Here is a 25179-nt window from a genome sequence, read left to right on the forward strand (position 1 = left end):
CGATAAATGGGAGAGGTGCTGCAGAGCGATGGGAAGGGCAGAGCAGAGACTACGGCTGGGGCCAAGGGTACAATAGAGAGCAAGGCTGAAAGGCGGAGAACTAAGGGAAAAAGGTGATGGGGGCATTTAAAAATGATACATCTCCTGGGCTGGGTATGGCTACGCATAGAGCAATGTGGGGCAGCCTGAAGGGCCRTGGAGCTGCTCCTGGGGACCAGCTTGTGCATTTGCACCCTGCACGTGGAATTGGGCCCAGGGTTCAGCGCTGGCCTCCCCACACCCCACCCCACACGCCAGTTTGGCTCCCACTCCCTGAACGCCCAAGGGTTTCTTCCAGGTTTTAGCAAGGCTCTTCTGCACAGCCAGGGCTGGCAGGATGGCAGCGGGGCTCAGGGAGGAGAGGTGGCCCTGGCGCAGGTCCCYGACGTGCCTGGGGCACGCAGAGCTCCAGCTCTGCCCCTCGCCTCYGCCCGGAGCTCCTGCTCTGAACCGGGCCTGAGCGCCCGTGGGAACGGTCTTTTGCTGACATCTCGTGGGCTTGTTGCACCACTGCAAGGTGCAACCTAGACCTCCAGACCAGGAGGAACCCAGCGTGCTCCTAGCCCGGGCCGGCACCCGGCGCACCCGCACCGCCAGCACCCCTGCCCGGGGAAGGAGCGGGGTCTGCTACCTGCTGCCCGAGGCTCGACCGGAGCCTGGGCGCCCTCGAAGGCGGGAGCGTCGCGAAGGGAGAGCGCCTGAGTCACTGACGGAGAATCACCCGTTTCCATGCTCAGAAGTTTGTAGCTATTTATTGCACTTGAACACCAAGAATAAAATTAACACTCGCCCTTCCCTCCCGCACCCACCCCGCACCCGCTCCCCCCGCCGCCCTCCCCAAATGTAGCGTTGGATCGGAGCAGTGATCATTCTGTTCACAGCCACAGGTTTCAAAACCAAACAAAAAGGAAACAAAATCCCCCCCCCCCCAAACCCCCGATGAATCCAACACGGTCACACCACTCGACGGTTCGAGTGCACTTACAAAAGAGAGAAAAAGGCTTCAGCTGCAACCGTACGGCGGTACGGACACGAGGAGTCAGGCAGCTTCCCCCTCCCTGGGGTCTGATTTTTGTTAAGTGATTAAGCTTGATATATTCTTAATTACAATATATTTTTTGCAATCATCTTAAATAAATATTTCCATAGAGATTTCCTGTATGTATATATATTTTTATATATATTATATATAAGAGAGATCTCATTTTTTCTTAAACCACTGTTAACATATTTTCCCTGCTTGTCCAAAAAATGTTACAAAAGCCCTAAAATTGTGCAACAGTTAGAAAAAAAAGGAACAACAACCCAAATATGGAAGGAGCCACTCGGTATACTTCCCCCTCTATCATCCCCCCTCCCGCTCCCTGGCATCACAGTCAGCAATGGGGAGGAGGTCTCGCAACAAGGAGGGACCCACAGGTGAGGAGAGACTTCAGCCAAGTGGAAGGGAGCCACAGGGCAGACACTGTGGACTGAACCACCCCAGGGCCACCAGCCTCTCCTCTGATGTGCCCACAACCTGGTCAAGTCTGGGTTTGCCCTGTCTGRTACTGATGAGCTGAGACCTGCCCAGGGATCATATGGAAATAAGTGATGACGAGAGATCTATCCTGTTAGTGGAAGGACTTTTCCCCTCTATCAGTACTTACCTCCAAGGCATCCCTATGAATGGAGAAYAGGGTCTGGCTACCAGACCAAGTCCACCTTTTAATGGTGGTTACGTCAAGAGTACTGTGCATGCCACAAGATGTGTCCCATGGCAGGGAGGAAGGGTCAACCAGGTCCTGGGATGATTAGAGGAGATGATCATGGGATCTTTTGCTGGGAAACACATCTTAGTCCACTGCGCTGTCAGGCACACACCAGGACACTCAAATACAACAAGAGAGTTTGCTGGTCCTCTCCTACAATCCTATCATGGCCTGCAGAGCAGGCCATGAGCTCAATGCCAAGGTCAGTGTGGGTTTGTCTGCGAGAGTCAAGCTGCCCTGAGCCCCTGCAGAGGCAGGCTGGGCTGCCCATGGGCACCTGCTGCTGCTGGCTCCCACTGTTGCATCTCCACAGTGGTGCAAATTTGCTGAGGACGAAGGGAGGGAAGAAGGTTGGGGGTCATACAGAAGTTTGGTGCCTGGCAGATGGGGCATTTCCCCTCAGGGAAGAAGGGCTGTCCTGGCACGGGTTAGGAGCAGAGCCTTCACTCCRTCCAGCAACAGGCAGAGAAGGGCCCAGAGTTGCCTGTTCTTCTTCCGGAAGGGGTGCACCAGCAAGACCTGAGAAATGATGTTGTTGCAGACCAGACCTAGGCCCTGCCAGTCAGGAAGGGAAAATAGGCAAATCCCAACCCATGTCTAGAGCTGGGAACCTGAGACCACTGCAGCGAGTGCTGGGACTCGCCTCTTTCTTGTGGTCTGCAAGAAATGGAAGCAAAGATTAATTTGGAGGACTGTTGAGTTTTGTTTGACCTGGTTGTCCAGGCAACCAGGTGAGAGTCAGGCTATGTCTCTACTAGGAAATTAAAAGTGCCACAGCATGATCTCTGGACTTGAGGCTGATGGGGACAGGAGGTCTATGGTAGGAACTCCCTCCCAACAAGGTGGCCTCATCCATATTGCTTAYTGGGAATGTCCCCTGGAGCTTGTCATCCCCAGAGACTTGCTGAGATTGTTGGGGCGATGCCAGAAGACACTGCCTAGCTTTCAAGTAGGGGTGCAACCACAGTGTCCCTTGCTCTGCCAGTCAAAGGGCTGTGGCAGTCAGTCTTTTTTAGTTTTCCTGCAAGTTTAGAAGAAATCAGGGAATATAGAGGAAGACAGAGACAGAAGCTGTTCATCATGGCTACTAAAAGAAAGGATGGTGGTTTATTCAGTGCCTGCTGAGAGATGTTCTGGGGTTACAGAAAACTGCTCTGGAGAACCAGGGCAAGGTAGGGAGCGAAACAAGGCAGAATAGACCTCTAAAGTGCAGGTGCTTAATACTGCCAATGTGGGCAGATGGTGGGAAGTCAGGTCTTCCTTGGTCAGGCCTCACCTTGACTGGAAGATTAAAAAGAGYTGAAACCTCAGACTCTGCTTCCCTTTGATCTGGTCTGTAACATCTTGGGTGTTGCAAGGACATCCAGCTGCCTCCAGAGAACCAATCCCTGGAGAAATGACCACAAGGAAGTCTCAAGGAGAAATCACCTCCAAGACAACAGCTCAAAGCCTCTTTGGAAACCAAGATGTTCACCTGGTAGCGACTGCCCAAAGAGCTCTCAGCAAAAGGAGGCTGGATCTACCTCAGTATTTCAYCTGTCATCCCCGTCACCTCACCATACCTCCCTTCCCAGGCCAGCATCCCTCCAGCTATGGTTGTTGAAGCAGTTTCACCCTCATGGCCCACTTGAACACACAGCTATCAGCAGYTCTAAAAACAGGCTGAAGTCAGATCTGCCCCACAGCGCAACTCAGAGCCAAGCTGTGAGCACAAAGGAGGAGTATTGGCCACAGCAGCATGGCCACTTCCTTCCTCATCCGTCTCCCATTGATCACTCAAAATACTTCAAGCACCCGGACAGCCTAGGCATCAAGAAGTGGAAGAGACTTGCCACGGCTGGCTTCACAAACATGAAGGAGGACAGCAAACTATGTAAGAGCTGAATCCTTCCTTTAAAAATGAAAAAATTTCAGCACTATGTGACTACAGGAAGAAAGAGATTCATAAAAACACCTGAACTCTATCTTAAAAGCTAATCTTCTGCCTGCATGGTTTCCCCTGSTTTAGGAAAGCTTTGGGGCCAACCCTTGCAAGCCAGTGTAGCTCCACTGTCAAAGAGCACAGGTCTGCCAAGATCATAGGGACACACATTTGTGYCCATTGAGAACCTGTGCGATTTCCACCCCCCCCCCAAAAGGCATCTGCTACACACATTCCCAGCAGCAACTGCCTCCCCCCCGCCTCGCCCTGCAGCGGGACATGCCGAACAACTCTCCAAGACTGTTAATGCCCTGACAGTTTGGATTTCTTCCCCTCAATCCAGCGGGAAAATATTTTTGCAGTCTGCAAGAATGTGGCTGTGTTTCGTGAGGCAGCCGCCCCTGCCTAGACAGAGAGCAAAGCATTCAAAAACCACAGAAAAGGCAAARTACACAATCAGAATTTACATGGAGAAAACATTCCTTTTTTTTTTTTTCTTTTTTCCTCTTTATGTCCAAAACAAGCGTTTTTTGTTCATTTCTTTGTTTTTCAATACACGCACCATCTAGAAAGTTAAATGCCATGCAGATGAAGATAGTGCAGTTAGAAAGTCCCCCAGTGGCAGCAGTGCACTGCAGTAATCTCACATCAACGAGCAAAGAAGTTTCAATTGGAAAAAAAGAGAACAAGAAATTGAAGGATTACCAGAAAAATAACCACTCTCACACCTCTCAGACCTCTGCCTGAAGGCAAAGAGGTGATACCTAAATTCTCTGTTCCAGCTTTGTCTTCTATCCTGAAAACCACCYGCTGATGGCTCCTGAAGAACCACTGCCTGGCTTTGCCATTCAGGAAAATCCACATGCGCCCAGAAAGGGCCCTTGGGGACATAGCTGTGCCCAGGAGGCTGCTGCCTTTGCCTGGCCAGGGCAACTGCAACGAGCCATGGTGGCCTTGCTGCCATCACAGCCACCCATGGGGCACAAGGTGGGAGACCCAGCTCGGGTCAGCTCCACCGCTCGGACCCTGGGATGCAGCCGTGGGGTCCCATTAGGAACGGCACTTCGTTACGACCCCACTCCAAAGGCAAACGAAACGAAAAACAGCAACCCCCCCAAACCTCTCCCCCACCCCAAACAGTTGAATGTTTCTAGTTATTACATAAAGATTCATGTCATCAAATACTCAAAATCAAGTTACGAAATACACAGTAGGTTGTTTTCTTTTTCCTATAAAAAGGCATGCGCTCAAAGTAGAAGAGATAGCTAAAGGCTTGTTTGTTTCTTCAAAGCATGATCAGATTCTGCAGAGTTTTATTACTAAAGCTTGCATTCCTCGTCTTTGCTGGAAGGTGTCACATGGCAGATGAAGTTTTGTATCTCGAATGGGTGGCCAGCTTGGCTGCCTTAGCACCAGCATTTCCAGCACTACAGCGAGGGCTGTGGTGCTTGAGTTCAGGGTGCTGGGAGAAGGTCCAGGTGCTGCATGCAAGGGGCAGAGGTTGGTGCTTGGTGTGGACAACAGCTGGGTGCCAAGTCAGCTGGGGTAAAGGAAGCTGCATAGGGAGGATGGTTCAGGGAATGATGACATTAAGAGCCTGCTACTGTGCCAAGCCCATCCTTGTGGAGATGCCTGGCCGCTGCTCCGCAAGCTGAGCTCTCTGTCCCTCTGGCCACCGGTTCCTTTGCTGGGCCAGTGCAGTGCAGAGGAGCAGTTGCATACTCTTCCTCTCTTCTCCCGGCTTCTCCAGTCCCTGCTCCCAAGGGAGAAGGGAGGAAGGAGGGAGAGTGTCCCTGCTCAGACAGCACGCTGCCTGTTGACATAACAGCTCCCCAGTGCTAGGGAACAAACCTACTCACCCTCCTGGGAAGAAGCCAGTCTACACTCCTGGGAAGAGAAAATAAAAAATAGCCTTTACTCACCCATCCAAATAAATCCCTCTTCACCCACAGGTGCTAGAAGCTGAATTTTGCAAATAATTTAAAGTGAGATTCCTCAGTTGAGGCTGCCAAGAAGTGAGAGCTCGAGTTGAGAAAGAGTCCAAAGTGGGAGCAGGTGAGAGCCACAGCATCAGGTATGGGACCATGGTAACAGYGAGACAAAAATCCACTGATGCTGAGAGGGTCACTCAAGCCCCAACCAGCACAGAGTGGCTCAAAACTGCCTCAGTGCTTTCTTCTTCCTTGGGGCCTTTGAGGCTCTCAGCAGAAGTTGGGATGGAGATAGATGGCAAGTCCTGTYGCATTTCATGAGATGTGCTGAGTTCTGAGGACATGCAGGAGCCCAGGAATACCATGCAGTGGTGGTGGAGGCCTTTACTCCAGGCATGATTCTTCCCGCTGGCCAAATAAGAGGTTTTTGTTAACAGGTTCTCTTCTCTTCTTTCATGCAGAGAAAGGGAGCCCAGTGCAAAGGCCCTGGCAGGGATGGCTGCAAAGGATGGGATGGGGGTTTTGATTCAATGTGTGTGTCGTGTTGGTGGGGCCATTGCATGTTCATGGCGATAAGTGAGAGGAATTCCAGCAGGAACCAAGCAGCAGAGCCAACAGCCAAAGTCCCATAGGTGAAGAGTTGGAGGGAATCTCCCCGTTGTAGTGAGTCAGTGACAAACCTGACACAGGCCAGCCCACACTTCAACTGGAAAACACAAATTGAGCAGAGAGGTTTTTTGCTTTTGTTGTCCCTTTGATGGGCCATCCTCTTCTTCTGGCCATGACCCTCCCATTGGCAATTGTCATCTTACCACCATCACAGAGACTGGGAATGATCTCACCCCTTCTGCACCCTCGCTGCTGCAAGGGGCCTGCACCATCCCCTCCCGCACCCTGCAGCTCCTGATCCCACCAAGCCCCAAGCACTGGTTTCTCACAGGGCTTACTGCGGTAGGACAGAGGGCGCGCCAGATCTGTGGAAGTGGATGATTTGCCATTTGCCATCCCGACGGTGCCAGATGCGGGTCTCCTCCGACTGGGCAGTGCGGGGGATCCCTCCTGCGTCAACGTACTGTGTGATGCGGATGTAGGCGATGCAGGCAGACTCGTCTCCCATCAGGTGGATGTGGGGGTTCAGGATTGTCGTRTGCACAGGCTTGCTGTTCCGGGACCACACTGAGAAAGGGAAAAGTGTAGGTGGTCTTAGGCAGGGGAAGGAATTTTGTTTTCCCTCTAACAGTCACAGAAGACAACAGCAATGTGGGAAGAGAAGTTCCTTCAGGTCAGGCTCTCTGCTTGGAGGGGTCAGGTAAATGCTGCATTGACAGGCTTAGRATGGGTAACAGTCCACCTAGAAAAAAGCTAACCAAACAGTTCCTCTACAATCCAGCCCATCCCCAGCTGACCTAACAGCCTTTATTGACCTTCTCCTGGGGTCTGTCTCAGATCAGCCAGAGATTCACAGATGCTCCCCAAAATCATCCTTACCCTCTTCCATCCAGCAAGCTGATGGATGTGARAAACAGAACAGGATATGGGAGGTGAAAATGGTCCTTTGGGARGGGAAGAGGCTACTTACGGTTTTCAAAGTAGAATCGATGGAAATCCAAGCCTTCCACTAGGTTCCCCAGAGCCTCAGGCTCAAAAGCAGTCATTCCAGGGTCACACATCTTCCTGGAGAGGCCAGAAGAGGAGGGAAGGGGAAAGAAAGAGGAGAGGTTATCTCACTGATTCTAACGTGAGAGTGCACACAAATAACATTCTGCAAAACCTGAACCACTTAYGCTCAAGACGACTTCCCCTCAGTCTGAAACCAAGGCACTTTGATGCAGAATATTTCCCTGAACAGCTGTGCTTGCTAAACTAAGCTGTAAGATTTGTGGCAGGGCACTTAGAGTACTGACATATTACAGGGGAAGGTCCATGGTGCTTTGCTAGGCCCTCCCCACATTTCATGGAGCTAGGCCTCTCCAGAAAGCAATTCAGAGCAGAAGTCTGATGCTATAAATAATCTCAGAGGACCTCTGTCTTGCTCTCTACAGGAAGCTTACACAGCCTTGCCTCTACTCCAAAGACTATAGCTGGGTTCCTCAAGTGAGACAGCGTGATTTCTCCATCAGTCACCATGYCCAATTAAACCTTCCCAAGATACTGTCATCATCTTTGCAGGAGACAAAAGAAAAATAGCAGGAAAAATCTAACTCTCTCTGCTCTGTATTGAAATATCCCTGCTGTTGTTCTCCAAGGCAGGAATCAAGACCTATGCTCACTCAGAAATAGCTAATTAAATAGGCCTTGGGTACAGGAGTACACTCCAAGGAGCATCAGCTCAGCATGTGGAAAGCAGTTATCTTTCCAAGCACCCTAAGGCAATCTGGATATAATGAATACCGTGGATGTAATGTTCCTTCATCCATCATAAATCATATCYACAGTTATTCATCTTTTTGCAAACCAGAAAATGGGCTTATGTATGGATATGAGGAGAGAGAGAGATGTGGTCAGTTAGTAGGAGAGAAGCATCAGGTATGGAAACATGTCCCCTGAGTCACCTGGATTTTCTCTGTGCTCCACTTACATGTCAATCTGGTCATTCCACACTTGAGAGTGGTAAACYGAATGGGCTGTGTTTTTACAGGGAGAGCCTGATTCCCTCCAGGGCCCACTCCAGGAGGCTGAGCTATCAACCAGCTGGCCCTTACCCCAGCTCAAAATCACATTAGTCACACTCACGTGTAGGACTCAAAGTCACCATTGCTTATTGCTTCAATCAGCTGCTCTGTTACTTTAATGATTTCTTGCTTCCGTACTGTTGGTTAAAAAAAAATAAATAAAGAGAGAGAGAAGACAAATCAAAAGCATTAATGTTGCAATATCTCCAAGGTATCTTTTTCTCATTAGAAACAGATCATCAGGGATTATCAGGACATCAAGAGGAACTGGAAACCATCTAGGGGAAGGATGGGAGAGGTACTTAGGAGTCAGATATGGGAAAGGGCCGCAGGTGAAAAAAGAAAGACCAAGACCTCCAAAGTCAGAGAAAAAGTAAAAAACAAACAAAAACACTCGATTTTTCTCATTTCCTAAAGAGCAAGAGGGTTAATCAAGTGGTAAACTGCCCTTGGCCCAAAGAAGTGGCATGTCTCAGTGCTAGCTTCACATTTGCACCAAGCTAGAACTTCCCATCTCAGCTCAATACTGGGCTACAAACTTCCAGTAGGGCCAGACTAGGGCAGGGCTGGGTCAAGGGATACTTTCATTTCCATCTAAGACAGAAGAATATGGTCTCGACTGGGGAGAAAAGGTGAGTGAACTGGCCAGTGACCCCAGAAGCCCAGCTCTCACAAACCTACCCCCGAAGAAAACACAAGGGGAGAGCCACCAAAGGGCACACCACCATACAGCCGGTTCCCTGGGCCTCCCACTGTGTTCTCAGCCAGAGCTGGGCGAGGGCCATGCTGCACAAGTGGGTTTGGCTCCCTGGGATGTCAGGAGGAGCCGTCAGASACAACCCTGGGCTTATGAATGAGGCTCTGTTTCGAATGCAAATCAGTGGTATGCGTGAGTTAATTTTTTACCRTGGTTGGTAAAATGGGAGGGGGAAGAGTACACAAGCATGAGAGAGTCATTCATAAAAGAATATGGAGCCGCAGCCCTTTTCTGAATGCAGGACTGAGCACCTTCTGCCTCCAYGCCCTCTCTCATAGGAGCCATGACCTGCGAGAACAAATGTTCAATTAACTCTAATGTCAGGCCAGAGTCCATCTTGCTTTGTGCCGAGTTCATTTTATTGAGATACTTTACAAATTAGCACCAATAAATTATTCCCTGGGCTATTCTTAGAAAGCTGGCTCTGACATGCAGGAAGGAGTGAGGGAATGAGGAAGGGATTTCCCCTGGAGGTTATTCCCAAAGTACCATTTATTTTGCCTCCAGCAAGTGACACTGCTCCAGAAGGACATGCAGGAAAAGGCAGCAAGTGGGCAAAGAGGGCAGGAGGATGGGGTAGTGTGGGCAGGCAGACTGTAGTCCATGCAGAGACTCAACTAATCCCAGGAGAGTAGCGAGCAACGTGCCTCCCCCACAGTGAACCTGTGAGCACCTTGGTCAAATGAGCTGAAGCTGCCCAGAGTCCGACTCTACCTTCAGCCTACATGGTGCAATGAGGGCCACCACAAGCTTCCTGAGTGGACCAGATGCTGTGCTAGTGCCTCTAGCGTGACAGTGGAGAGTGAACAGCCTCCTCTCTGAGCCAGCCATTTTCATGCCTGCTTTCAGGAAACTCTTCCATTTTTGTGAGTGCTGCCCTCCTCCTCTCCAGCAGTGCTACAACACAACTGCTCATAGCAACGTATCAGCAGGGGAACCACCTGCATTGGCCTTGGTCCATGCTGGCATAATGAATGAAAGCAACTTATGAATGGCCCAGAGGAATCTTGCTTGCTGTAGGTTTTGTTGTAGGCAATATCTGCTTGGGGGTGACTAGACTAATGGCCCAAGCATGCYACTCTGAAATAGCCTCTCTCTCTCCCTGTGTGCTCCCACCAGTACCTTTGGTGTCTTCATCTTCAATGGTGGTGTTAGTGCTCTCCGATGATTCCTGAACAAAGAACAGAAAGGAGATAGGAAGGTGAGACCAGTCTCCACACTGCACAAGAAGGAGTTTGTGTGTTCGACAGCCCCCCGAGTCCGACCCCACAGCGCTTGACTGTGCAAACGGACAGAAACCAAGGAAAATGCCAGCAGGTCAAACCCATCCTCAACCACAGCTCTCGCGTAGTGATGGCAGAGCCCTCCCTGACTTCCACACCTTGTAGCCAAGGGCACAAGAGCTGGGCTGTGGAGGGTCTCGTAGGAACAGTGGTGCCTTTCCTACCAGCGCCTGTGGGGACAGACACGGGGCAGGTCCAGGGGACAGTTTGGCAGGTTCCTATGAGCATAGCCAGAAGGGCAGGGAAAGGGGCTGTGCAGAGGTGGAAGACACCACGTTGACCATACAATAAAGAGAAATGCACAAATTAACAGCGAGGAGGAACTGGGATGAGAAAGAGGAAGTGAGGGGACTGTGCAGGAGTAAGAGAGACCACACTGACTGCAGAGTAGGGAGAGAAATGTACAATCAAACAGAGTGCTTCCAAGACCCACATGGACCACCGAAGGCTGAGACACAGCTCTTCCAATAAACAGCTGAGCACTACACAGATTTTGGGGAGGGGGTACTGACCCCCTGTTTCTCTCCAGGAGCCCCATCAAGGCAACTCTGCTAGCGGAGCTAGAGCAATGGCTCTGCTAGCTCTTCCCAGCAGAGCCTTGCTTATGTATTACCCATAATACCCCGATGTAGGTTGGCAAGGTGTCCCATGACCATACAGTCCCCGCAGAGGCATGGAAGGTGTTTCTCCAAGGCTCCTTGGACCGATGCAGCCTGCAGACCTGAGTCAGGAGAACTGGGAGAAACGGCATGAGAACCCATCAGCAAGAACCAGGGCTGGCTTCCCACCGGCTGGCGGTCAGCAAGTGCCTGCACCAACCCTGTTAATGGGGTTTGTGGGTGATACGGCTTTGAGGATGTCCCTCCAACCCCAGTGTCCCTTCTTCCCTACCCCGAAGTAACTTCCAAAAATGGGGGAAGGCTGGAACATGTTGAGAGGCCCAGCAATATCAGCATTGAGGAAGACGACGGACACTCACCATTAACTGAACGCTGGAACTGGACTTTCTTTTCTGGAAAAACAAGGAGAAGAGATGGAACAGGAAGAGACACAGAGTGAGAAAGGCAAAGAGCAGCACATGAGAGGGAGCAGCTCCTGAGCCACCCTTCATGGTCCTCGTGTAGGGGCAAACAAAAGTGCAACAGGCCAATTTGAGGCTCCTGTAGGGATGTGCCACTGGCTGCAGTGCTGCTGGTGCTATGCAAGGCCCCTCCCCATGTTTCTCCTAGCACCTTTCTCTCCTGATCTACTACAATCTCTGTTATTGCTTCATCCCAAGGCCCTGGCTAGTCCAAAGTGGAGTTTCCTAGAGGTAGGTGACCACTCTGGTGGCTTTGCAACTATGCCACCAGGGTCACAGGAATAGAATCTAGGCATCATGAGTGGGAAGCTAAAATGCTAAGCCAAATCTACCATCTCAGGCATCCAATTAGCTCCATAGTTTTAGGCCTAGATTTGTCTCCAGTACTAAGCATGTTAGTTTAGAGCCAGCATGGCCGTTGCTGCTCTACCCTGAAATGCAGATACACCAYTCAGGAATCTATCTTGAGTGCAATCAGAGTCCTTTTGTCAGGACAGGACTCCTCAAAAGGGAAGACCTAACACATGCACRTTTATCTCCATCCTTGACTGCTACCTCTAGGCTTTAAGGTCTTTTGGTTAGATGAGCCCATAGCCAACTTTCTGACTGCAACTCCAAACTACTTTGGACCGTCCTTCCTTTCTGTGCTCTGCTCCCCATCTCCACCACCTATCTGGTGGAGAGCTGAAGGGATGTGCACGTAGGCCTCATGCCCTTTCTCCACTTCCAGCTCCCAGACCATGAGTCACAGAAGGTGACAGGAAATGCTAGTGTGCAGGAATTAGAAGCTGCAGTGCCAAGTAATAAGTGTTTTACCAGCACATTTAGTAAGGCAGCAGCTCTGCCCACCCAGCAGAGGGGGAAGGAGCACATAGCGTGTGAATCTCCTGGAAAGGCCCATACAGCAGCCCATCAGGGTATTTGGATGGGTYGCAGTGTAAAAACTGCTGTCTTCAWTCCCACTCATTCCTCCTTTCACAACCTAAATGGCTCCCACCAGCACCTTCACTGACTTATCTTCTATTGGTGGAACTCTCCCTTCCCTTGCTGGGTCCTACATTAAAGCTCGCCCCTCCATCTCTGAAACATAACAGATGTCCTAAAGGGCACAATAAGCTGTGGTATTTTGGAAGGAATCTCACRGGAAATGGAGCAGCCAGAATCACACTGTCTGAGGAAACAAGCTGCAGAAAGGGCTCACAGCTTCTGCTAGCCAAGGACATGACAAGGGGCAGTAAACTGCAGAAATTCTGGACGCAACAGAATGCAACACAAAGCAGTGACCGCGTTAAGTTCGAACATACAGTAACAGGATGCAACACGGGGCAGTGAGCTCATTAATTTAAGACGGGACAGGATGTGACATGGGGCAGTGATTTCATTGGTTTACAATGTGACAAGATGCGACACTACACAGGGCAGTGAAGGTATCATAGATGCTGGGACTCAGACGTCCTAGAGGAAGTCCTCCCCCAACACAGGGTTTATGGAGAATTTTTGGTCTTCTGAATGCTTTTAGTRGGGGAAGAAGCTCCTTGGGAGGGTGAATTTTGAGCCCTCTCAGCCTGGACTAGCAGAGACCTACTGTTGGAGGGTTGTGCTGGCAGGCTGGAGCAGCAGCACCAGCTATCTGCTGTCCACCTGCGTGRCTTTGGGCAGGAGCTCCAGACATGGCTGTCTGTGACCTGCCTACTCTCATGGGAAAGTCAGTCCAGYAGGTTTCTCCAAATGGGGACACAACTCTTCTGACAACCACACCCCATGGCCTAACTAGCAAAACTGCTCACTGAAAGAGCAGGTCCTTCCCCTCTCCACCTTCCCACACTCTGCAGTGAGGTGCAAGAGACATACACTCAGTTGACCACCCTTGGTGTGTTCCAGGCTCCTGCCCTGCTTTTCCAGAAAGATGAAAAGGAATGAATACAACTTGACTTTTGCCAGCTGCCCATGTTGAGTCTTAAAAGCTTCCTCCAGAAAAATCAGCCTCCTTGTTATATTTTCTATGTCCCCATAAGATAGTTACATTGCAAGTCCCTCCACGCTGGGCAGGAAAATGATATGTAYGAATGCTAATGCTGAATGTGGTCAAAGCTAGCCATCTGTTGGGAGTGACCTCTCCTCCACCTTTGTTGTCTTCCTCTTCCTGTACATTCTTGGACATTTCTTGGCATTACCCAAATCAGCTATTTTGCTACCTGCAGCACACACCCAAGATAGCACTTACCCTCAAAGCTACTGCCAAGGCCAAGAGAATATCATTAGCAAGTTGGACTGGTAAATGGTCTTCTAACATCACCCTGCCCCCCTCCCCATGCCAGGAATGAAATTCAAGCTTACCCCTTCCTGTTGGAAAATTAGATTCAGGACCACGCCTGATGAAGCCTTCCCATCTACCAATCTGTCCTTTAACAGCTTAATAAAGCACCTCCTAATTGYTCTTACCTACACTCCAGCAACTCACACTCAGTCAGCTATACCTGGTCACTTCTCAGGTGACTCCCAGCAGCAGAAGACAGGTCAGCAGTGACTGGTAGCTGGGTTGCTGTGACTCCCATGGGGCCAGTCCCCTCTGTGCCAGCACTGTTGTTCAAAGCTAACAATCCCATCCTGGAAATCACATGATGTCCTGTGATCATATCCCAGAGCAATGTCCTCTCATAGCAATTCAGTCCACCAACTTCAGGCCACAGAATAATGTTGGGTAGCCAGAATGTTTTCCTGTGGAGCTGAGCCTAGGTTTGGAGGGTTATGTATGGTCTTAAACTTTGCATGCTTTGCCTCTCCCAGTCACTGGATTTGGAAGGCATGAGAGAGAAACAATTCATTGCCAGACTTCTGGCTCCACTGTACATTGGACCAAGGAGGGGAAAAGCCAGCTGAGGCCTCTGCTCTTCTAGAACCTGGTTCCCCCCACAAGTCAACAGCTGGGTCCCTACAAAAGGCCACAGAAAGAAAAGAGGCTTTGCTGCAAGCAGGCTCCCACGGCTCATGCCTTGCATCCTTGCCCTGGGGTGTAAGGATATAATCACGCAACTTCTCAGCCAAGCACTGGTATTCATGAGGCCTAGGGAACAGGCAAGTAGAGAGAAAGACCTTTACATGGGTAATTCTCTTCTGGAGAAGAAGGACGACAGAGCTTGCTGATCACTAGATCTCTTTATCATCAGAACAAGCTGTTGGGCAGACAGATTTTTGCAGTTGTCTGCCTCCAGGAGCCTGTCTTGTCCTGGAGAAGAGCTGTGGCTCATGAGCAGAAGGGTAGGCAGTTCTGCAGCACTTTCTGCAGCCCAAGAGCAAGGTCCTCCAAGCAGCAGGTTGTTTTCAGTGCTTTGCCAAGCACGTGTATCCTTCCTGGCTCTAAACCGAGTGCTCTGGGCGAGGAGTGGTGCTGAGTGTAAATGCACCCAAGTGTCACCAGAGATGGGGCACCTGGAGGGTGGAGGCTTGGAGCTCTGTGGGGAGAGCCCAGCTCAGGAGCTGCTCAGGAGCTCAGCTGCGATGCATGAGCTGGTGACCCCTGGCTCTTCCAGCTTGGCTCCACGCGTGGCTGCTGCCAGCCTGAACCCGCAGCTCCCGAGCTCAAGTGCAAAGCTGCCTCCCTCCCTCTCTTGATTCAGCCTCTCTCCTCCTCCCTGCTCCGTCAGAGATGGCACGGGACAGGTATATTTTCCAGGCAATTAAGCAAATTCTCCCAGCACGCCCCTCCWCTCCCCAGCTGAAGAGACAGCCTGGTTCCTCCACTCACCGCACTGCAAAGCCACCTCTACATTGCCTCTGCACTGCTCCCCGMCGGGGAGGGGGGACGCGGGCATGCCGAGGCGGGCAGTGGGTCGGCAGCCCCGGGACGCGCTCCRAGCACCGGCCAGCAACTTCCCTCCAAAGCGCGGGCTGCCGCTGCGGAGCGGGGCCCCGTCTGCCGCCCCCGCTGCGGCACGCCAGCGGCCGCGGGAGCGGGGCGGGAGAGGGCGGCAGCGAGGGGGCTTACCTTCACGCCGTCATTCTTCTTGTTGCCACCACTTTTGCCTCCTGGAGAGAGAAGGAAGGAGGTGAGGAGAGCCAGGCAGGGCACCAGGACCAGTAGGACGAGGATTAGCAGCATGATGCCGGGCAGTGGAGGGGCAGGACACCCCGGGACGAGGCAACGGGCTCTTCCTCTTGCCAGCCCTTGTTGKTGCAACCTCTCTGCAGCTCCCCGTGCTCACGGGCCACCTCGCCRGCCCGTCTTGCCCCGGCGCCTCTCTACCACAGGCATGTCCCGTCTCTTGCTGTCACACCAAGCCTGTGGGGTGGCTCGGAGAGGGGCCAGTGCCTGGGGCCRGGCAGAGAGCTCCAGCCCGAGCCTGGAGGGTGCACGGGGCTCCCTGGCAGGACCCCAGCTCCGGCCCGCTGCRGTCGGGTGGCGTTGGCTAATGAGCACGGCGCTGAGGAATGGCCTGCCCGCCCGCCCGCCTGCCGCCCTCTAATTTTAGCCCCATGCTGCYGGGATCATGTGCTGCCGGCCCGCCGGCCCGACAGCTGCAGCCCGCATTTTGACAATGATGGAAAGCAGACRCCTTCCCCGGTGCCCACCCACCGCTGCTGGCTTTGCCCCAGCCCCCCGGGGTGCTGCTGGCCACCCGCTCCCTGGCGGTTCCTGCGCCCACGGGGAGCTGCACGGGACCGCCTGGGCTCAACCCACCCGGGGCCGGGCAGGGGACCCGCGTGCCCCGGCTTTGCACGGGGCRGGCAGCGGTCAGGAAAGCAGCCTCTGAATTTCCTGCCCTTTGATGCTCCGTGCCCAATGCGCCTCCCCAACCGGGGCCTGATATCAGATCCCCCCAGCTGTTAAACTCCTCCAGCCCCGCTGCAGGCTGCCCACAAGTGCTAAATGTGTCAGCGCAATCCCCCCGCGACAAATGCAGATACCAAACCCCAGCCTCAGCTTCGGTGCGCTCTCCCCCRGCACCTCGCCAGGCCCGGGAGCCCCTGTCCCCCTCCCACAGTGCTTCAGCAAAACTACCCCAAACACCCCTTCTGCTCCTCTCTGATCCTACCTCTGGGCCCCCACCATAAGCTGCCCAGCCACAAGGCCCATCCTGAAGCAGTGGGTCCTGGTGCCTCCCTGCCTGCACCCATCTCTCTCCCCCTGATGGACCTGCATGTTTTCCCTGTACAGAGACCTGACCCAGCACCTCCAGCTCTGCTCCTCCATCCTCTCCTGCATGGAGTGAGTGCAAAACCTGTCTAACACCAAATAGCCACGCTCAGGCCCTGGGCAGAGGCTCCTGTTGTTCCTGTTGCCCAAGTTTCTGCTTGGGCTGCCCCAGCCCGTTCAGCCCACTCTGCTGCTGTGGCATCACTGGCTTTGCTTCCTGGCAAACCCAGAAACCCCTTGCAGCTAGTCCAAATCAGGCCTCCCTGACAGACCTCCCTGGGGTCATGCATTACGAGGCAGTCGGATCCTGCCTGGGTTCGCAGGCTCTCCAGAGCAGGCCTGGAGCACCACGTGGCCATGGGTTGCAAAGGCTGGTGCTGGAGAGGGTTTGAGTAGGCAAATAGCATCGTGCTTGACTGGCTGCTTTTGGGTTCTGTGCCTGGAAATCAGCTGGGAACTGATGATCCCAGCTGCCAGGCTTGCTTCAAATGGCCGAATACCCACAGAGGAGGAAGCTCCCAGCCAAGGCAGTGGCTGAGCGGGGATCTTTCCCGCAGTGCAGGCTGGGCTGCTGCACTCGGTCCCTGCCAGGCTGCTCCCATGTTTCCATGCAACCCTCGAGAAAGAGAGGCCCCCGTTGGGGAGTGCTCCCAGCACAGCAGAACCCAGCCCATCCCWCACCTATCATGGCATCCAAACCCCGACAGGAGTGAGACGGACAGACACACACAAGCCCTGAAGTCTCAAACCTCTAGGGGCAGCTACACCTCAGCTCAGCCCCTTCAAGCCAGCCACCAGCCTGAAGGTGCTCTCCTACCTGGCCAGGTCCCCCCCACAAATGCCAGTGTCCCCAGAGCACCAGGCCGCATCCTTAACTCCACGGCGAGGCCCAGGGCAGCCACCCTCAGGACCAGAGGAAGGGGCAGAGGGAGGAGGCAGCCAGCAGCAGCTGGGCTCCAGGGCGAAGCAGGCTTCCCGGGGCCCCTCGGTGAAGGGCAAGGGCAAAGCCAGGATTAGAGCCCCGGAGACGGCACCTACCGGAGAAGTTGCGTGTCGCCAGCATGGTGGTGAGGATTGCTCCCTGAAACACAGAAAAGGCAGGAAGGAAAGGGTGCGCTGGGCCCCGGCGYGCTGTGCTTTCCCACACTGCCCCCTCGGCGCCCCGGGAGGAAGGCCCCACTCATCACCTGCCTTCCTGAGGATCTGCTGGGAGGAACTGGCCTATGGACCAATATTCCCCTCCTGCCATCAAAACCAGCCTCGGTACCCGACTCCTTAACCCCGATGCCAGGGCATTGGGTTGCATCCTCTGAACCTGCCTTTCCTCTGAGTTTAAAGGGATATTAAATATCCCAGGGCAGATTTCAGTTTCGTTCTGCTGTGGGTGTGGAGAGACACCACTGAGCGGGGAGGGCAGCTGGTTGAAAGGCGAGTCACTCGGAGCGGAACTGTATTTATTGTAATTAAAGTCGTGCCTGCTAACAACAGCGGAGTGGGAATTTTTCATGGCAGCAAAGAACAACATTGCAAGATGTTTATAGAAATACTTCTCCTCTTCCAACTGACTCTACTAGTTTCTTAGTGTATAATGAGATTACTTCAGACTAATTGGTCACAGTAATGGATTACTATTTTGAAGTACATGCCTGAACTAATTTGATTACTTGTCTAGCTGAAAGGTAATAATAGCTTATAGCCAGTTTCTTTTCTTGATAATCTTGTTAGCAGCCCACAGCTATACTGCTTTATGCCACAGCGCATYCAGGCCTGAAACGCTAACGGGTCTGATTATCGCGCAGGTCAGAGCCCTCCCCACAGCCGGCAGAAGCTGCAGGAAGCGGTTGACGTTACCGGCTCTAGGGCAAGCATTTCGTTTTCCAAACCAGTCCAGAGCCAGTTCCCAGCAGGATGCCACTGGCTAGGGCAGAGCAGCCACAGGGCTGAGCTCTTCACAGGGATCCTGGGATTTCAGAGCCGGCCTGAACACATCAGCGCCCAGGAAAGGGAAGTCTGTGGGGCTGCTGGTGTGGGTCAGCCGTGCCTCAGCTTTTTGCCTGCCTACGCATCACTTGGGTTACTCACTAGATGCAACGTGGCTCATTTGGCCCCTGCATCAGGCAAAGGGGTCTTGCTTGCCTCTGTGTCCTGCCACCCRAAGGTGCTCTCTGACACTGTCCCCAGGGGGAAATTCCCTAACCCCAGTTTCCAGTGCAGCCACAGTCTTGCTATGTGATTCAGTGCATGACTTCAGGGTAGCYCTTCCCCAAGCAGAAGGGGAAACACAGAAGGGCGAGGATAACACCTATTAGTCCTGCACTGCATGCCTGATGCAGYCACTGGCACACGTCGGCCTCTTTTCCCTCCTTTGGGGCAGATCCCCAATGTGCATCACCCCCAAAACCTGACCCAGTGACTCCAGAGAGACACTCTGGACTTTTCCACACAGGGAACGAACCCCAAACCATCCTGCCACGCATTTTCCAGCCAGCTGGRAAAGGAGAGCGTGAAAGTTACCTTCAGCTTTCTCCGGGCGTTGAATTTCTTCAGACAGTCCACAGTCTCCTGCCTGTGCATGCATGATGCGACGGTAGCACGGTGCTGCGAGGAGAAAGACTCAGCTTAGAGAAGGAGGAAGAGGAGAGCAGGCATTGAGGCGGGCTGAGCGTGAGGCGGGGGAAGCATGCCCCCGCTCTCACACACACGAACACGTGCGCCGTCTCCCACAGCTCAGGCGCGGGCTGTAGCTGATGCAGCAACGGCAGCAGATAAAACTTTAATAGGCAGCAGGAATTACTGACTCTCTTGAGCCAGCCGAGTTAATGCCTCAGCTGCCTGGCCATGCAGGGGTCAGCCCGTGGTGCRAGGTCCCAGCATATTCCTGCCTTTAGGACCCGATCCAGACTGAGGTGCGCGCGGTATGGCTGCACCCTCGCAGGTTGTAGTCTCCGCTGCGTGCCCTGCTCCTGGTCATGGATGTGAAATACTCATGCCAGAACTGGTGGGAATGCCCTCACGTCCCTCCCTCTGTCCATCACGTCTAGCCTTTTCCATGAATGCCTGCCCAACTCACCGATATCCAGGGGTGCTTCAGAGCCTCTGCTGCTGTGATGCGTTTGGATGGGTTTATGGTTAACATCTTATTGATGAGATCTTTTGCTTCAGGAGTGACCGTGTCCCACTCAGGGGAGGGGAACTGCCAAAGTAAAGGGAGCAGAGTGAGAGACGATGACAAGCAGTGGAAGCAGAAGCCCTTCTCAGATCTCCCAAGGCTAGTTCTCCTTCAACTCTTTGCTTCTGCTCATCAGACATGGTTGGACAGAGGGATTTGCTGTACCAGCTGGAAAGAGCTGCCAGCTAGAACAGTGGAGAGCAGAGCAGAAGCAGAAGGGGAAATGCAGAAGGCTGAGGATAACACCTATTTGTCCTGCATGGCATGTCCGGACAGCACATGTGGGTTAGGCAGCTTAACTGACCCTCTGTGAGTAGAGCAGAAGAAAACCAGCTCACATCCACCTGAACTCGTTGCATATGCTGCCCTAGAACAGCAGATTGCAGCATGGGGACAGCAGGAAAGAAGGGAGACAGTGAAAGAGGAGAGGAAGACAAACCCACTCACATCATAGGCCCCGGCCTTGATCTGCTGATAGAGGCGATGCTGGTCTTCATCCCAAAAGGGAGGGTACCCGACCAGCAGGATGTAGAGGATGACTCCTGTCCAAGAGAGGGAGAGCAGACATGGGTTAGGGGTGCTGGTAAGTGGCAGAGGGTTTATATCGCTGCAGATGCTGGTCTTCATCCCAAAAGGGAGGGTACCCGACCAGCAGGATGTAGAGGATGACTCCTGTCCAAGAGAGGGAGAGYAGACATGGGTTAGGGGTGCTGGTAAGTGGCAGAGGGTTTATATCGCTGCAGGTATGAACAGACCCAAACTGGGGGCAGTTTCAGCTCCAGAAGAGAAATTGAGAAAGTTTCAGGGAAATGGGACAATTTGCTCCCTAATTAAAATGGCAAAGCCATGCTGGCAGGCCCAGCTCCACGCTGATGTGCTCAGTGGCTGGGGAGAGAGGCAGTTGATCCAGGCATGTGGGCCAGGCAGCCGCACGCATGAGTGCAAGTGAGAGGGCTGGCGATGCCTCCTCCGCATCGCAGGCTGTGTGAAGATCCCTGTGGCTGCGGTGCCCTGGCTCCCTGGGTGGGCAGCTCCCRTGCCAGGGGCTTTGGGTCTGGAGGAAGGAGGTTGATCTTTCAGAGAAAGGTGCTGGTGGGCTGGGAAAGAGATGCTGCTCCAGGGACAGCACAGTGCAAGCGACAGCTCCCTCAAGGGTGAACACTGCCCTGGCATCCCTCAGAGGTGTCCTGTGACCGTGGTTCAGGACACGCTGGTTCAACAGCCTGCCTGACCCTGCACAGCTGCTCTCACTCCTGGCCTTTCAACCCCAGTCTGACTTACCGCAAGCCCACAGGTCCACAGCTTTGCCATAGGGATCCTTCCGGAGCACTTCTGGGGAGAGGTATCCCGGAGTGCCAGCAAAACCTAGTGACCCCGGAGAGACAGCCCATCACCATGTGCCAGCAATGCCTGGCTTCTGACCAGCCGCTGCGGGAGAGCTGTTTGCCCCAGCCCCGGCACGTAATGAACTGATGGGACAGTTGGTGTTAGACACTCGGCATGCAGGGGATCACAGTGGCACTGAGCCCCTCACCACACTGGGGGCATGAGGGATGTCTGCTTCTGGAGCGTGYGCCTTGGGGCTACATGTATGTCAAGCACAATCCTCTGACTTCCCTGACAGATTTACGCCCGAGTGGTCTCCTGCATCCCCAGGGTAATGCAATCGATGAGGGTTAGGGGAAGGTGAGCTAATGAGGTGCAAGACTTGAGCCTAGAAGCAGTGCAGGGAGAGCGTGCAACAGGCTTGAGAATGATGCTTCTCTCTGGCTGATCTCCGATCAGCCTCTAAAACTGCAAAAAGCCCTTTCCTGGGGACTGTCAACCTCCCTGGTGAAACCCCTCTGACCCTATGGCTTTCAGCAAACAACCAGTGACAGAAGCAAAACATCAGGAGCCTGGGGTGCTCTGACATGCACCTTCAGGATCTGGAGGGTTTTCACATATGGGTCTTCCGCTACTGCCTGCTTGTCCAGCTCCCCAGAGCATCTTGGTGACTCTGAGTCCCTACTGAGCTGTTTGCTCATGCTTTGGATCAACATATGGACTGGTTCAACTGGTACAGCTGGAATCATTGAACTACAACTCCCCCACTGTACCTCCTAGACTGCCTCTGCCAGGGCACTCTYATAACTTGGTATTTAGGTCCTGGAGACACATGCCTGTCCTGGGGCACTCCTGGGCCTCAGTGGTCCTACTTAACCACGTGCCAAAGAGGGCTGGAAAATAACCCACCTTCAGGCCATTCCTACTCACCAAACCATGCTTGCTGGTCCCCCTCCACCTCAATGGCGAGGCCAAAGTCAGCCAGCTTGACAGCTGCTCCTTTCAGCTTGGATGCCAGCAGCAGGTTCTCTGGCTGCAGAAGGAAGCGAAGTTTGGGAGATCCATGACAGCCACCTTCCCACTGTATATTCAGACCAKCTGACCATGAGCTGCTCTGCTGCTGTGGGGGAGCTTCCCAATGCAGGTCTGAGGRATCTGTATGTGCTTCCTGATTAGTATGACCTGCTATGTGTCCTGGTGCCACAGCAGAAAGACCCAGCACACAGGAAGCCTGTGGTTTGCATGGGGAGAAACTGGGGCACAGGGACTGGTGACAAACTCAGCCCATTGCAACCAGACTTGTGGTGTGACAACAGAGGGACCCTGCAGTGCTGAGCAGCACAGCGATGCCAGAGGCTCAGAGCACTGCTGCCTACATATGCTGTCCCTCTTCATTTCTTCTGTGCTCTGGTGTTCCCAGGAAGTTTGAAGCTTTGCAATATGTCACCATCCTCCAGTCATTCCCTGTCCTGTCTGGGAGCACTTCCCTACCTCTGTCCCCCAGGCTGTCCTGCCCATCTCTCTCTCTCCACAGCAACGTATTTCCTTGAGCCAAGCTGCATCTTCCTGGGAAGAAAACTGGCTCTTTAGATGACCTTGGACCACAGAGACCTCTKCATCCTCTCCCTTGTGTCTTTAAGCCCTGTAGCTTCTCTGTGCTCTGTGGCTTTCCCAAAGCTCCTACACCGCACTCTTCTCTGCAGCATTTCAAATACCGCAGAAGACATGATAGGGCAAGGCTTATCTGAACAYTACTGCATGGGGTTTTGTATCATAGAGGTCCCTGCATCCTGCAGCTCTTACCTTTAGATCCCGATGTACCACCCCCATCTGGTGGCAATGCAGGACAGCTTCCAGGATCTGCTGGATGCAGTGGCTGTGGGAGAAGGAAAAAGCTCAGAAGTGTTCTGCAAGCAGAGTTTCCATAGACACATCTATTCACCTACATTTAATCTTCCATCACCCTCACCCCATCCCACCAGCAGTCTTGCAGCATCTCTGCTGAATGYCATATACCTGCAGCCTGCGAAGCACAGAGCACTTGTAACCCAGCTACCAGTAAAACCCAGGCAGGGCTCRCTCAGCACCCAACCCTGGCAGAGCAGGAGTGCTGAGGCTATGCAGGAACTCACATGCTGCCCAGGGATAAGGAGCTGAAAAAGCCAACTGGTTTCCCACATACGCAACATGGAGTTGGTACTGGCAGTGGAGCCACAGCATCAGCCCAGATTTGGGTTCTTACACCAGGCAGAGCAGATGAGCTCTTCAGACAAAGCTAACATTCACTTCAGCCCCATTTCCCTCATCTTATCTAATGCAGGTGGCTCTCACKGTGTCTGCTCACTTTATATATAGCTCATTAAACCCTAGCTCTACCGCATGCATGAGAAAAGGGAAAAGAACGAGGCAATGATCACTTTCTTTCCACAATAGCTGTCTGCAAAGCACAAGGTCTTTATTTACATATATATTTTTTTTATATGACACTAATAAGTGGATGGGTTGTAAGTGGACTCAGGCAGAACATTAAATAAAAAGATCACTTTATGTCTATAAATAGGGGATATTTTCCATGCAGAGAGTTTACCACACTCGGACATTGGTGCCGGCCATGCTCATCTTCCCTCACGTGGGCTACTCCACATGCAGGGGGCAAAGTCATGGGCACGGCACCAGGCACATCGGGATCAGAGACTGCTCCAAGCGCTGTGCCAGGCAATGTGGATGACCTCAGCCAAATCAAGTCCCTTCCATGAAATTAGGCTTACGTTATCGCCCTCCTCCTTCTCGAGCTGCGAGAAGCAAAAGAGYGGCTGAAACGGTACCCAGCAGGGCACCTGGGATGTGCCAGCAGCAGCACAGGAGGGAGAGTAGCTGCAGCCTATCCTCTCCCTCAGCCTGCCTGGGCTGCTCTTCATTAGCGCTTTCAAGTGGTAAAGCCAGAGAAACGTTTGCAAATGACTGTAATGTAGCTGCAAAGGGAAATGGCAGGAATCATAGCACATTTATGCTACCCCTCTGCTGACTGGGGCACCAGGCAGGTCCTGGTTGCTCGCTCCCACCCTGGYGAGCCTTGCTTCCCAGCTCCTCCGCGGAGGTCAGGCTGTGCCCGTGGCTGGGGCAGCAGGGCACTGCGAGCRCTGACCAGCAGCTGCCTGGGTTCAACATGAGGGACTAGCCCTGTGATAACACACACAGCTCTTGGCACAGGAGATGAGCGAGTTAAAATGAGTTTTTTGCAGCATTACACATCTGGTTCATGAGTACGCTTCAAGGAGCAGCTGTAAAATGCCACTCAGCGTGGAGGAAGCTTGTACTGCAAAAAGCCAAATGCTTGGACCTTGCAGAGCAGCAGCCCAGGGGAGATGCGTGCTGCCACCTCTGCTGCCTGGCACCTTTCCTTGCTCACCTGGCATCTGCTTCGCTGTAGTACTCTCTGGCCACGATGTCCTCAAACAGCTCCCCGCCTGTGACCCTGAGAGCAAAGCAAGTGCAGAGTTAGGCTTGGCCACCTCCACCTGGCATGGGACGGAGCTGAGGCAGTTTGCACCACGCACAGCCCTTGGGAGCAGCCCCGCACGGTGCTGGGCAAGCCAGGCAGYGTGCTGGGACACAGGGCAGGGAGCAGCAGCCTGCTGGCTGCACGGGTCAAGGACTTGGATCCAGCCCCGCAGGCTCAACCCACCCCATGCTGGAAAGGCTTGTGCAAGGTGGAAGATGGGGAAGATGGAAGAAGCTGCATGATTTGGACAGGCTGCACAGGACACACAGTCCAGCACCGGCCCCAAGTCCAGGGTGTCAAGCTCTGGGGCCCGGGCAAGCCCGCGGGAGGGCAAAGGCACGCAGCTCGTCGTGAATTAAGGACCAAGTTTAACTATGACTCACAGGTCAAATATCAGGTAGTGGTGACCCTCTTCAGAGATGCTGTCATGGAGCCTCACTGCGGTGGAAACAAGAGGGTTACRGTTACAGGGGTTACGGCCTGGCTCCAACCCAGCTCCAGGACCTTTCCCRGCCATCAGAAAAGCCTTTGCTCCCCTTTGGGCACAGCGGGAACTCGGGAAGGGCAGAACGTGGCAGCGGCCGCTTCCCCTCCCTGCTCCAGGCGCTACAGC

At 53.2% G+C, this 25179-nt stretch overlaps 1 protein-coding gene across 1 annotated transcript in view; it reads right to left on the bottom strand.

The window, feature by feature from the left end:
- Positions 1-3966: 3966 nt before the first annotated feature.
- The window catches only part of CAMK2A (calcium/calmodulin dependent protein kinase II alpha), a 35920-nt gene continuing 14707 nt past the window's right edge, over positions 3967-25179 (bottom strand). The window contains exons 4-19 of the mRNA XM_085298048.1: positions 24950-25004; positions 24474-24539; positions 22868-22940; positions 21995-22097; positions 21020-21103; positions 20186-20280; positions 19640-19762; positions 19084-19167; positions 17608-17650; positions 15421-15461; positions 11334-11366; positions 10194-10242; positions 8376-8451; positions 7222-7316; positions 6581-6818; positions 3967-6348 (exon numbers count right to left, since the gene is read on the bottom strand). Of these exons, the coding sequence (XP_085154174.1) occupies positions 6586-6818; positions 7222-7316; positions 8376-8451; positions 10194-10242; positions 11334-11366; positions 15421-15461; positions 17608-17650; positions 19084-19167; positions 19640-19762; positions 20186-20280; positions 21020-21103; positions 21995-22097; positions 22868-22940; positions 24474-24539; positions 24950-25004 (1253 nt within the window). The 3' untranslated portion in view covers positions 3967-6348; positions 6581-6585. The remainder of the gene's footprint in view (positions 6349-6580; positions 6819-7221; positions 7317-8375; positions 8452-10193; positions 10243-11333; positions 11367-15420; positions 15462-17607; positions 17651-19083; positions 19168-19639; positions 19763-20185; positions 20281-21019; positions 21104-21994; positions 22098-22867; positions 22941-24473; positions 24540-24949; positions 25005-25179) is intronic.

This window comes from Rhea americana, unplaced genomic scaffold (assembly GCF_003343005.1).
Source record: "Rhea americana isolate MKP2758 unplaced genomic scaffold, rheAme1 scaffold_135, whole genome shotgun sequence".
In the NCBI taxonomy this organism is placed as follows: Eukaryota; Metazoa; Chordata; class Aves; order Rheiformes; family Rheidae; genus Rhea; species Rhea americana.